At 43.4% G+C, this 13,820-nt stretch overlaps 1 protein-coding gene across 2 annotated transcripts in view; it reads right to left on the reverse strand.

Annotated features, from left to right (window-relative positions):
• TMEM98 (transmembrane protein 98) overlaps positions 1-13,820 on the reverse strand; it is a 31,092-nt gene that overhangs the window by 3,756 nt on the left and 13,516 nt on the right. For both annotated transcript variants that reach the window (XM_087894023.1, XM_034416246.2), the window contains exons 2-6: positions 12,305-12,516; positions 11,853-11,984; positions 3,224-3,257; positions 2,954-3,069; positions 914-973 (exon numbers count right to left, since the gene is read on the reverse strand). In XM_087894023.1, the coding sequence (XP_087750149.1) occupies positions 914-973; positions 2,954-3,069; positions 3,224-3,257; positions 11,853-11,984; positions 12,305-12,435 (473 nt within the window). In that variant the 5' untranslated portion in view covers positions 12,436-12,516. The remainder of the gene's footprint in view (positions 1-913; positions 974-2,953; positions 3,070-3,223; positions 3,258-11,852; positions 11,985-12,304; positions 12,517-13,820) is intronic.

Below are 13,820 nucleotides of genomic sequence, written 5' to 3' on the forward strand. Positions count from 1 at the left end.
TAGAATGGATCCCACTTGATTAAAAAGCACCAATAAAAGAGACCTAAAACATGACGGATCGACGACATCAGTAAGTATTGGAGCCCAATTGTCAAAAGGAAGCTCAGGACCATATTGGTTGGAAACATGTGAAAGAGACCTTCATCCTGCAGTGGATTGACAATGGCTAAAATGATGATGAATCGTGAATTCAAAAAGAAAAGGCAAGAAAAAACACAAATTATTTTGGATGAGATAATAAGATGAGGAATTAAAGAAGTTTCCAGACAAGATTAATATTTCTCAACAACCCCACTGCCTAGAACAGCTGATTGGCGGTATTCTGGGAGGCCGATCCAACCGCCAATCAGTTGCTCGGCAGTGAAGGCTCTAGTGTTCCCTGGTGGCAGCAACAGCTCAGCTCAGTTGACCGGTGGTGGGCACAACAGAGCAGAGCCCTGATGAGCCATGTGCTGGGGCTGCGATAACGTGCTGAAACTGACCAGACTTGCTATTTGCTGCAAGGACGCTAGCCAGATGAATACCGGATGGATGCTGGGAGGCAGAGGCAGATTTTTTCCCCCTTGTTTTCCTCCTCTAAAACTAATGTGCGTCTTATGGTCCAGTGTGGCTTATAGTGTGAAAAATACGGTATACTGTTTTCTAGATTATATAGTTAGAAAGTAAGGCAGATATCTATCCTTTTTCTCATGAGCAATCATTTCAGAAATAAGAATGAGTTGTAGGTCTGTTCAGAGAAGATAGTATGTCCCTCCTCCTTCCTTGTTTTTTTCTTTCTCAAAATATAATTAGAATTTAAATTTGTCATAAAGAAAAAAATGGCACAAGAAGATTGATTATGCAGTGCAAACAGAGGTCCTCTATTCTCTAAAGGTATCACACCTTTCCACCCAAGCAATGCCTCCCAACTCACCTGGCATCTAACAGCTTGGGGTCCAGTGGTGGATACATAGATCGGACCACATCATCTACCCTATGAGGAAAACAAAGATGGCTACTTGTAATTTAATAATGTACACATTAAGAAGTGAAATAAAAACTGCTATGTATATGTCTGTCCATCCATCCATCCACTCATTCCTCCCCCTCTCTATCCATCCAGGACAAGGGGGATGGCAGGGAACCAGCACATCTTGCTCCTGTTGAATTGTATGAACCTCACCATGTCTTTCTTGCATTCTGTATATTAGCTTAGTGTGACAAAGTGCACCAAAGATTGTTATCCTACTGTTAGTGAGGACATACATTATCAGGATAACCTCTGCCTACTTTCATATAGAGGGTAGATCTTATGTCTCAGGCAGATGTTGTTAAGGTTAAACTGATGAAATTAAGGTGTTGTGAAGTTCCCAGCCAGGCAAGGGGGAGGGATTATGTGAGAAACTAACTTTGAGCAGGTGCAAGAAACTTAGACCTGACTCCCTCCCCTTAAGTTCCTTGAAATCTTATCTGCTAATTCCCAAGGGAAAGCAACCAGTCTGGGAAGATGCTTGTACAGAACTTATATAGTTTTATGTAGAACACAATAAAATAGTCAACCTGAACCCTTCATATGTGGATCTGGTTGCTTGCACCTGATACAGAGAGATAGAAAGATAAATGTCTCACTGCATCTTAGACTCATAGAAACACAGGGTAGGAAGGGATCTTTGAGGTCACCTAGTCCAACCCCCTGTCGAAGGCAGAATCCTCAACCAGGAAAAATGATTGCCCAATCTTCCTGAAAACCTCCAGCAATGGACTACCCACAACTCAGAAAGAGATAAACTGTTCTAATTGTTTAATTTTCTGTCAGAAAATGCTTCCTTAGTTCCAGGTTGAATCACCTTCTGACAAGCTTCCATCCATTGCTTCTGCCTCAGGTACTATGGAAAATAAACCGTCTTGCCCTCAGGTGCTATGGAGAATAAACTCACTCCCTCTTCCTTGTGACAGCCCTTTTCTTCATGTCAGTCTTGAACCTTCTCTTCGTTAGGCTAATACCTAGTTCCCTTAGCCATTCACTGTATGTTTTAGGCTCCAGATCCCTTATCATCTTTGTTATTCTTCTCTATACTCTTTCTGGGCATTATTAGCATTATTTTTGTATTGTGCTAAGTAGAATTAGGCAGAGTATTTCAAGTGTGGCCTCACTAGTGCAGTATAGAAAGGTACTATCACTTCCTGTGATCTTGATGTTTTTCCTCTGTTGATGTAGTCAGACTGCATTGGCCTTTTTGGAACCTTCAGCACACTCCTTAAGCAGTGGTTCATCTGGACACTTTGATCCCTTTCACAAGTACTACTGTTGAGATAGGTACCACCTATTCTATTCTATGTGCATTTGGTTTTTCCTGCCTAAGTGCAGGATCTTACTTTTCTCACCAATGAATTGTATCTTGATGAATAGGGACCAATGCTCAAAGTCTGTTAAGATCCTTCTGAATTCTGAGTCTGTGTTCCAAAATGTTAACATCTCTCCCATTCAGCTTTGTGTAATCCACCCTTTCAATGCCCTCATCTAGGTCATTTATGATGCTTGAGAGTATTGTACTCAAAACAGAAATTTGAGGTACCTCACTGCATTTTCTTGTTCACAGGAGCATGTATTTCACATGCTCCTGTGAAATACTCAGATACATTTAGCACCCTGAACAGAATTGCAGCCCAGTTTACATATCCCCTTCTCTAAAGCTTTCCTCTTCTATCCTGCAAATCCAGGGGCATTAAAAACAGAGAGGGCAAAGAGCAATAAAAGCAACTGCCCCATTAATGGAAGAATCCCCATCCAAGTATGACCAGTTGAAACAGTCCTTTTCATAGAGAAGTAAATTGCAAACAATAATCCCACAGTAGTATTCTGTACATCCTTCCTTATATTTATTTATTTGGTTTATATCCCTTCTTTTGTTCAGGCTAAAATGGACTTTTCTCTCCAGAGTCCTGCTCCCCTTAAGTTCTTTATAACTCGCACCTTGGGCTGATTCGTTTGGCCACCACAATAATGTCATTCAGGCTTGCTGGGTATTTCATTTGAGCTCCTGACCCCATTGTCATGGCAACAAGCTTCTCGGTGAGAGTGTGGCAGATCTGTTCAAAAAGTAAGATAAATGAGTGTTACATGGGGTGGGAGTTTGTCTGCTACTTAACTGTACTTATTGATTTACATCTGCTTCCTATGGGCTGTGCACCTTCTATCTTCACATTATGATTTTTGAAAAAAAAGAAGAAGAAAGAAATGTACCTTTAGGATAGCAATGCAGTGAGAGACCAGGCCCCTAAGGAAAAAGAAAATAGCAGCAAATTAGAGAAGCACTTCACCAAAAGTCTTCTATTTGGACTCTTCCATGATTTTCTGGTCTTCAGTTTTCCTACTTAGACACAAGATTTTCTGTTTCTGAGCATTCTGAAGGACATTTTGTTCAGCTCACTTGAATAATCTGGCTGTTGTCATCCAAGTTGACAAGTTTCCCTTCAGGAATTGATTAAACAGAACATCAATGCACATTCTGCAGCCAGTGTGTTTTGAAGGGTGAAAAGAAACTGGCATGAAGCATTGATTTTTTTTTCTCCTATAAGAATACATACATTACCTTTGGGGGGTGGGGGTGGGGGTGGGGGTGGCACAGTGGTTAGAATGCAGTATTGCAGGCTAATTCGGCTGACTGCGATTGCCAGCAATTCAGCAGTTCGATTCTCACTGGCTCAAGGTTGACTCAGTCTTCCATCTTTCTGAGGTTGGTAAAGTGAAAACCCAGATTGTTGGGGGCAACATGTTGAATCTATAACCACTTAGAGAGGGCTATAAAGCACTGTGAAGTATATATAAATGCTATTACTATTGCTATTACACATGTGTAAAACCCTCACTGTCAACTTTGAAATTGATTGGACCAATCACAGCCAATTTTCTCCTTTCTCAGCTTGACACACTTTGGAGGGATGAGGGAGGTTTGGAATGTCAAATCAGACATCAACAGCTTCCTTTCTTGTGGGAACCAAGGTTATCACCACAGGTGCTGGTCAGAGACTGGAAGAGGTTACCAAGGAAGACATACCCAGAACACTTAATCGGACAACATGATCTGTGACAACGAGGGAGGGAGCTATCTAATCTTTAATTGTACAGAAATCACAGGAAATAGCCAGAGCTGGTTTTAAGATCGTCCATGCCAAAATGATGTACTCAATAAAGCAGTTTTTTGAGGAAACTGAAAGTCTCGGAGTGCTGACTCATTTGGGTTTGTCAGTTGGAACCTTAACAATAAACCAGCTCCCACTTCTCAAGCTTTAACTAGCAAACAAAACCTCTAGCTTCCTTAGCCCTGGCTACCTACCTGATCACCTTCAGGAAGATGGAGAAGACTCAGGGAAGGTTGCAGAGATGGAAGGGGAGCTGGAGAGAACCCAAGAATGGTGCCCACTGGGACAAAGGTTCGCATATGTTCCAGTGGCCACTCCCCCAGTCGCCCCAGCTCGCAGAGCCATCATATGCTTCTGGTGGCCAGCAGGGCCATAGGGCAGTCAAATGCTAGCACCTGCTCCCCCACCAAGAGGGAGGCCATCTGCTCCCACTGAGCTGAAGAAGCAGCAACAAAAGGGAAGAGAGAGGTTGAGCACAGCACACAAGCCCATAGAGTTATCCTCCCCTAGCCGGCTCCTTATGAGAGTGAAGATGAGAGAGAGGGCAACCCAATGGTAAATGGAGCTGGCTGCCCCTTCTTTGTTCTGGCAAGGATCATAGCACCCAAGTTGGGAGTCCAGGGAGAATTGAAGACACTATAGACATAGGCTGCACCCAATGCTTAATGAACCTGTCCACGGTTCTTAAGCTAAGAATACGAGCGAGGAAGCTGCCTGTCCATGAGGTTCAAGCAGGTAGACTGGTCCCTAATAGGAAGCTCCCCCACAATGTACCTGATTTAGCCCATATGATTGAAGATAGGCAAGCATGTGAGATCATCTGGTTCATAATAATGCCAAAAATGATGGCAGTAATGATTCTGGGGATGTCCTAGAAAAGTGGGGCCTGAGCATATGATGGCAGAAAGGAGAGAGGAAGATGAGCATAAGGAGGGAACTCCCCTCCTTTCCCCATTGGGGACTTGGGGCAGAGGCTGAATGGCAGAGTGAGGAGGCTGGAGGAGGCATGCAGCTGAAAGCAGCTTCAGAATAACAGCCAGAGGCCCAGCTCATCCCCCGAGAGTATCGGAACCTGAAGGGGGTGTTCAGTGAAGAGGAATGCGATGTCCTACACCCCTCCACCGTACCGACTGAGTGATAGAGATCCTGCCAGAGGCAAAACTCCCCAAGCCAAAGATGTATTCTATGACCCCAAAAGAGTTGGAGGATTTGAGAAACTACATTGATAAGAACCTGGCCAGGGGATTCATCCAGCTGGCCAAATCCTGTGTAGCATCCCCCGTACTGTTCAAAGAGGACAGATAGCTGAGGCAATGCATGGATTTTAGGGGAATCAATGAAGTATGTGTGAACCCCTCCCCCTAATGAAGGACATGTTGGGCCATTTGGCCAAAGGGAAGATTTTCATAAAGCTATACCTGAAGGAGGCGTACTACTTAGTGAGAATCAAGGACGGCGACGAGTGGAAGACTGCCTCTAATTGCCCACTGGGGAACTTCCAATTCAAAGTGATGCCGTTTGATCTCCAAGGAGCCCTTGTATTCATGCAGCTAATTAACAAGATACTCCATGAACACATGTACAAGGGGGTCTTAGTGTACCTGAACAACATTCTCATCTTCATTGAAACAATGGAAGAGCACATGAAGTGTGCCAGCTGCTCAAAAGCTTCTAGTGGTGAACCTATAGGCTAAGCCCATGATGGTGAACCTATGGTACGTGTGCCACAGATGGCACGCAGAGCCATATCTGTGGGCACGTGAGCGTTGCCCTAGCTCAGCTCTAGCGCTGGCCAGCTGATTTTTGGGCCTTCCAGTCCCACCAGAAGTCAGGAAACGAACCGTTTCCAGTGAGGAAGGCCATTTTCACCCTCCCCAGGCTCCTAGAAAACCTCTGGAGCCTGGGGAGGGCAAAAAACAGGCCTACTGGGCCCACAGTGCGATCGTGTGCCAAAAGCAGGGGGAACACGGGAGGGTCGTGTGCACATGTATGCATTGAATTATGGGTGTGGGCACAGCACAACCCCCCACTCCCCCCGCTTTTGGCATGCAACTGCAAAAAGGTCATCACTGGATTAAGCTATCTAAGTATGAATTCCACAAGACCTGCATAGACTACCTAGGCTACTGAGTGTCAAGTGAAGGGATGGAGATGGACCCAGAAAAAGGTAAAAGCCATACTCGAGTGGCAGGCTCTCCGAACCCGCAAGCAGCAGCAGATTTTTTTGTGAGTCACAAACTTCTACAGGCAGTTTATCCCCTCTTTTGTCAAGATCGCTCTGCTGATCACTGAGCTGCTGAAGACAGGAAAGGAGGGAGGGAAGCTGCAGCCAAGCCAGCCTCTAACCTGAACGATGGAGTGCCAGGATGCTTTTGAGAAGTTAAAGGGATTGTTTGCTGAGGAACCAGTCCTGAAACACCCTAACTCTGAGAAGCCTTTCATCATCCAGGCTGATGCCGGTGATGCCTGTGTGGGCAGTTCTCTTCCAGAAAAATTGAGAGGGGAAGCTGCAACTATGTGCACATCCTGAAAGCTCACCAAAACAGAGAGACATTGAGCAGTGTAGGAGAAGGAAGCCTTTGCTATCTGATGAGCGCTGCTAACATGGCACCAATTCCTCAAGGAGGGCAAAGTGCCATTTGAGGTATGAACTGATCATAAGAACCTGGAGGTGCTTCGGACTCCCCAAAAACTGTCACCCAAGCAAGTCCAGTGGGAACAATACTTCAACCAATTTGATTTCAAGTGAAATACATCCCAAAGGAGCAAGAATTTCCTAGCGGACGCCCTGTCCCACCTGCCATAATACAAAAGTCGTCAGGAGGAGGTGGTAGACTTTTTCATTCCTTTCCCCCAGAAAGTGGCACAAGTGATGATGAGGCAACAGCTGAGAAGACAGCCAGACCCCAGTGACGAACTGACTCATAGTTCATTGCAATCCGACCCATGGTTCAAGGACCATCGGGAAAAGCTTACACTGAAGGAAGGGCTGGCCTGGAAGGGTGGCATGTTGTATGTCCCCAGCACCCTAAGGCTTAAGTTTTGCAATGAAGCCATGATGCCAAGCAATCAGGCCACTTCAGGTTCCTAAACACCCTGCACTTAGCAAGTAGACAATTTTGGTGTCCGTAAATAAAAAAGACATAGAGAACTACATGAAAAACTGTGCTGTGTGCACGGTGATGAAAAAAAGGCCAAGGAAGAGCCCAGGTTTACTGCAACGGGTAGTTGACCTGACTCGACCATGGGAGGCAATAGTGATGGACTTTATAGTGGAGCTCACAGAGAGCAGGGGAAATACAGTAATCTGGACCGTGATAGACTTTTCTCTAAGCAAGCACACTTCGTCGCCTGCTTGAATCTCCCTTCCACCCAAAGACTGGCCAAGATGTTCCTGCAGCATGTCTGCCAGCTGCATGGGGTGCTGAGAAGAATCATCTTGGACTGGGAAGTCCAGTTCACTGCAAAGTTCTGGAGGAAGTTCATTAAGTTAATTGGGTCATCTCAAGGGCTTAGCTCCACCTTATATCTGAGTTTGAACAGATCTGCAGATTGAGCTAAAGCAATGATAGAACAATATCTGAGGTGCTATGTTAACTATCAGCAATCTAACTGGGCAGATCTCCTGCCATTTGCTGAAGCTGCCTACAATAACAGAGTAGCACACAATTCATTCTCTTTAAAGTAGCCACGGGGGTGGAATTCATCCCCATGCCAGAATACCTGCAGGAACCCCCCTCCTCAGTGAGCCTAATGGAATAGGTGGGTTCCTTACAAAGTGGGGAAATGTAAAACGGGCATTGGCTAAAGCAACAAAAATGCAGAAGGTGCAGGAAGATAAGAGACCATTATCCCAGGGGCTCTTTCACATTGGGGAGAAAGTCTACCTCTCCACAAAAATATCTGAAATTGAAACTACTCCATAAGAAGTTGGGCCCAAAATTCGTAGGACCTTTTTCAATAGTAAAAATAATAAACCCAGGTTCTTGCCTTGGAGGAACCTCTGTGTGCCCTGGCCTTGGCCCATATCTTGGCTGCTGCAGCCAAACTGGCTGTCCTGGGCTTGGTTGATGCCTTGCCAACCAAGTGCTTGCCCTTGCCCTGTCAGGTTGAGGGACCAGGAGCCCTCAGCTGAAAAGGACACCTGCCAGCCAGTGTACTCCGACTCCAGCTAGTTGGTAGGCCTTGAAGCCTAAAGAAGGCCAATCCAGAAAAATAGGCATTGAAACCTCCCACTGGGAGCAAAAGGCTCAGTGTCTGTTACTTCTTACGTCAGTCACCAAGGCAGGCCAGGCCCCCAACCCCTTGGAAAGAGAAAATTAGGGCACAAAGGAAATACTGGTCTGAGTCCAGCGACGAGACAGAAGACAAAATGGCTTCAGTAGACACAAAATGGCTGATTCCAACTGTTGACTAGCAATTCAGCATTCAGGAGCAGGCCCTGCTAGATTAGGCTGCAAAGTGAGCCCACAGGCGATAAACGTGGCTGGTCAATGTCTAGGGCTCCTATCTGCAGCCACAGAGAGCCCCAGTCAGTCACGTGACAGTTCAATAATGCCAGGGGAGTGAAGCCACCCGGACTTATAGCCACAAAGGAAAGCACAGGAAACCGGGCTACAGCTTTAAAAAAAAGTACTCACAATGGGACCGTGCCAGGGAAAGCAAGGCTAGTGCGGTCCGGTGGCTTTGCCTCAAACTCCATGCCACAGCGCTGTCCGTCCACAACACAAATAGCCCCTGCCCAGGCTATAAAAGGCTGGCACGGCCGTAGAATCTCCGGCAGCTGCCTGCAGTCAGAGAGCGAGCCCACTCTACAGCTGACTGGCAGCGATCAAAGGCGGAGTAGGGAAAGCCGTGGCAAGGCTGTAAAAGGCTGGCAGGCTCCAGCGGCTGTATTTCTTTGATGCAGGTAGCTGTATAGACGGGCAAGCAGCCCTTCAAGATACAGCCCCAAACTCAGCCACAGGAGTTGTGGGGAATGGGGGGATGCGGCCCGCCAAAACAGGACACCCCCCCACTCAAATCCATTGCCACAGAGAGCCCTCCCCAGCTGCAAGCAAAATCCAGCAACAGAAGCAAAGAAATACAAAGGGAAAAAGGGAAAAAATGAAATCCAGGGAATTTTTCCAAGCTCAGCTCCTAAACTATGGAGTGAAATAAAATGTGTCCATAAGCTGAGACTGAGTTGAAAAAACTGAGGAATGTCACCAGGGAGGCGGAACCTCAGAAGATTCAACTCAGTCCATAGAGCTAGAGTCTAGAATAACCCAGCCTGGCACCTCCCATTACCACACTATGGAGAAACTGCATGCTTGTTAGGGAAAGTGCGCCCAGTGTTTCATTATAGCCTGCTCAAGCAGGTGGCAAGGTCAGAATTAAGTCCACAACATAACAATGAACATATTATTGCTAAGATTTATAGAATGTTATAGAAATTGAATTTGGAAAATGAACATGTGAAACATTGTATGATTCAGTGGGCAAGGAATTTTGGTTATAATGTGATGCTTGAAGAATGGGAAAATATATGGATGAAGGTCTAAAATTTACATTAAATTATAATTTAAAAGAAACTTTTTATAAGATGATGTATTGTTGGTATTTAACACCAGATAAGTTATTCAAAATTATAAAGGTATGTCAAATGAATGTTGGAAGTGTAAAAACAAAGAAGGGACTTTTTACCATTTATGGTGTACATGTGATAAAGCAAAAAATAAAAAAAAAATTGGACTATGACTTATATTTTAATACTGAAAATGGAGATTAAAATGAAACCAGAACTTTTCCTCTTGGGTCTAATGGAAAAAGAACCAGAGAAAAAAATTGGAACTTTGTTACTATATATGTTGACAGCAGTAAGACTATTGTATGCACAAAAATGGAAGGACACTTCGATTCCTACTATGGAAGAATAGTTGCAGAAGTTGATGGAGTTGGCTGAAATGGCAAAACTGACTACCGATTAAAGAAAAAAACATAAGTACTTTTGTTTCTACATGGAAACTGCTTCTGAATTTCATGCTTGATGTGGAAAAAAAATGAAACTTTGATTTTGGGTTTTACAGATTAGATTGATAGATCTTTACAGAAATGACTTTATACTATTATGGAAAAGCAAAAAGATGTGATCTGCTGTTAATGCCTTAGTCTACTGTAACAGAGAGAATAGGAAATCAATGTTTCTTTTTCTCCCCCCATCCTTCCTCCCACTTCCCCCTCCCTCCCTCCCTATCCTCTTATTTACTTTGGTATTTTACAATACCTTATAACTTAATAAAATGTGATTTAAAAAAAGAACTAAGTCCGCTAGCAAGGTTAGTTCCAGCTCCAATAGTGGTGCAGAGGGAAACCCACTATGAAGTCAAGAGGTTCCTGAATTCCAGGCTACATAAAGGTAAATGTCAATACCTGGTCCAGTGGAAAGGGAGTCCACTAGCAGAGGCTAGATAGGTGAAGGCTAGGGATATGACAGCAAACCACTGAATAAAAAAGTTTCCGGAGAAGTACCCCCAGAAACCAAGAGGCCCTCCCCAAAGTCAGGGGGGACCCAGCGACCACTAATGTGTGTGTGTGCTTTATGTTTTCGAGGTGCTTCTCACTCTTTAGGGGGATCTGACTATCAACTTCGAAATGGATTGGGCCCATCACAGCCAATTTTCTCAGTTTCTCAGCTTGACACACTTTGTGGGGGAACGAGGGAGCTTTGTAATGTTAAACCAGACATCAACAACTTCCTGTCTCATGGGAATCAAGATCATCCCAACAGATGCTGGCCAGAGACTGAAAGAGGTTACCAAGGAGATGCCAGAACACCTAATTGGATGTGACCTGCGACAAGGAGGGAGGGAGCTGTCTAATCTTTAATTGTACTGAAAGTGCAGGAAATAGCCAGAGCTGGTTTTAAGATGATCTGTGCCATAATGATGTACTCAGTAAAGCAGTTCTTTGAGGAAATTGAAAGTCTTGGAGTGCTGACTCGTTCATCAGTCGGAACCTTGACACACACATGTTAAGGCTCAAAGACATTACCTAACTTTATTTTAACAATAAGGAAATTCATACCAATAACTTGCACAAATGACTAATAACTTAGAATTAGGTTTGTTCTAGTCTTTCCCCCAATATACTCTTTCTTATTCCATTTAAATTAATATTGCAAAGATAAGATGCATTGGAAGTATGGGGCCTAAATTCAGCATTCTCAGACAAGGAAAAAGGGTATCAGATGAGATAAGAGCATGCAAAATGTTAGCATGGAAGGACAGAGATAGTAACCACTAGTGGATTTTGAAGGGAAGCAAAAAACAACCTATGTGGCAGATTTGATTAAAAAACAGGGTCTGCCAACAAGGGTCTAATTCTAATATGGAAGCAAAATGGATGTTTAATGTTAATGGTAGTCATAATAAAAGGAAAGTATCATTCAGCTAAAAACAAATATTATTGGATAACAAGGATATTTTCAAAAGGTAACTATTTATCCTATGCAGTTTTTTCTCCCCACCAACATTGGTTTAAAAATGGGTGAAAAAAATATGTGCTTGGGTCAGCTGTATTTGTCAAAAACTTGACTATCAATCCTTTTCAATGTAGTACTTCTGTACTAAGCATTTAAAGAGAGGAATTTGAAGAGATTTTTGGGCTTTATTGTCCCAAATTGCATGCAGCAGAAGAAAAACAATCTCTTCCAGATTATGCAGCCTGTAAGGCATTGCTGCCCAACTTACGAAGCGTCGTCAATCCAGTCCTCATTTGCCAGGATTGCTTCAATATGTGGGTTTGTTATTACCACATCATCCATCTCCAATTCAGAGGGTTCAGACTGTGTCTCCATGGTGCCAGTTAGGTCAACAATAGGCCTAGGAGGAAGCACAAAAGAAATCTAAGGCATTGTTGAGTGTGTGTGTCAAAACACCCCTAATTAAGCTTATTTTTTACCAATAAATTATGTTTTGAGATCAAAATTTACTCATAGAACCCTTAATTGACTGTCATTTATTATTAACAAAAGTCATAGATTAGACATTCCCATTTTGGAATCCTTCACATGTGCTGTGCCTGCAGTGCCTTGACTCCTTAATTTTGGTGATCCTGGTTTCAAATTCTGGAAATTGCTGTCCCAAAACATTCTAGGTCAGTGAATGAATTACTAGAATCCAGAGTTGAAAAATTATCTCACCTGGTATCATAATGACTCAAGAAGTTCTTGGGTCGGCAGTAACGCTGCCTACATACCACAACCAGAGCCACAAAAGAAGCCAGGAAGATGGTTGCCAATACCCCAATAGCTACAATCACAACAGTCTCCATTGATGCTCGTGGTAACCTCAGGGGCTGAACGGACAGTTCAACAGCAAGATGTCTTCAGAAACACTTCTACCTGAATTAAAACTGAATAAAATGAAGTCTTGCTGGTTAAATATACCAGGAATAATGAAACTTGGTTTTCAGTCTTCTTTAAAAAAAAATCTGAGACGCAAGATAAAGATACAGAAGAATTCTGTGTCAAGCAATTTGAATAAGTATTGAACAGAGTTCACAGTCTTTCCAAACAGTAATACAGATCACACTAACTTTTTTCTCAAGCATTATAAGGTTGCTATTAGAACAATAGGGACTTAAATCCTTAAATCTTTGCTAATATGTTGAAATGTTGGGTGATCTACTCATATATCTATATATCTATATTGTGCCCATCCTTACATATTCTTGCTTTTGTTGTTAGTTGTGAAGTTGTGTCCGACCCATCGCAACTCATGGACAACATTCCTCCAGGCCTTCCTGTCCTCCACTATCCTCTGGAATCCATTTAAGCTCACCTACTGCTTCAGTGACTCCATCCAGTCACCTCATTCTCTGTCGTCCGCTTCTTCTTTTGCCCTCAATCATTCCCAGCATTAGGCTCTTCTCCAGTGAGTCCTTCCTTCTCATTAGGTGGCCAAAGTATTTGAGTTTCATCTTCAGGATCTGCCTTCTAAAGAGCAGTCAGGGTTGATCTCATCTGTCAAATGATCTGCTCCCTTTTTTGACTATCGTTATGATTAATTGAAGTATTATACAACTTCATCAAATCTCAAAAAACAAAACAAAACAAAACAAAATCAAAACCCTATAGGAGCTCCTCCATAACAGACAATGAAGAGAACAATAAACGAAGCAACACTGTCATTCCATACATTGTAGGAATATCAGAAAGCTCAGGAGGATCTTTAGCCAACACAACATACAGTACATGCACACTTCAAACCTAAGAATACACTAAGCAGAACTCCTCAGAAACAAACTGAGCAATGTGGTATATGCAGTACAATGCAGTGAGCCACGTGCAGATCTGTACTTTGGGGAAACAAAACAACCACTTCATAAACAGATGGCATGATATAGAAGAACAAACCCATGAGGACAAGATTCAGCAGTCCAGCTGCATTTAAAAGGCAAAAGCCACTCTTTTGAAGAAAGCAAAGTCTACATTTTGGACAGAAAGGACCGCTGGTTTGAAAGAGAGGTCAAAGAGACCATCTATGTCAAAATTGAACAGCCTTCCCTCCACAGAGGGGGAGGGATATAACATCATCTATCTCCAGTCTACAACACAGTCCTTTCAACAGTTCCAAGAAAGCTCCACACCCATTTGCACTACTCAAGTATCTGACAACACAAATATATCTCCAAGTGGCCTCATTGACTCTCTAAAA

Source organism: Pantherophis guttatus, chromosome 4 (genome assembly GCF_059756535.1).
Source record: "Pantherophis guttatus breed Tessera chromosome 4, ASM5975653v1, whole genome shotgun sequence".
NCBI classification, from domain to species: domain Eukaryota; kingdom Metazoa; phylum Chordata; class Lepidosauria; order Squamata; family Colubridae; genus Pantherophis; species Pantherophis guttatus.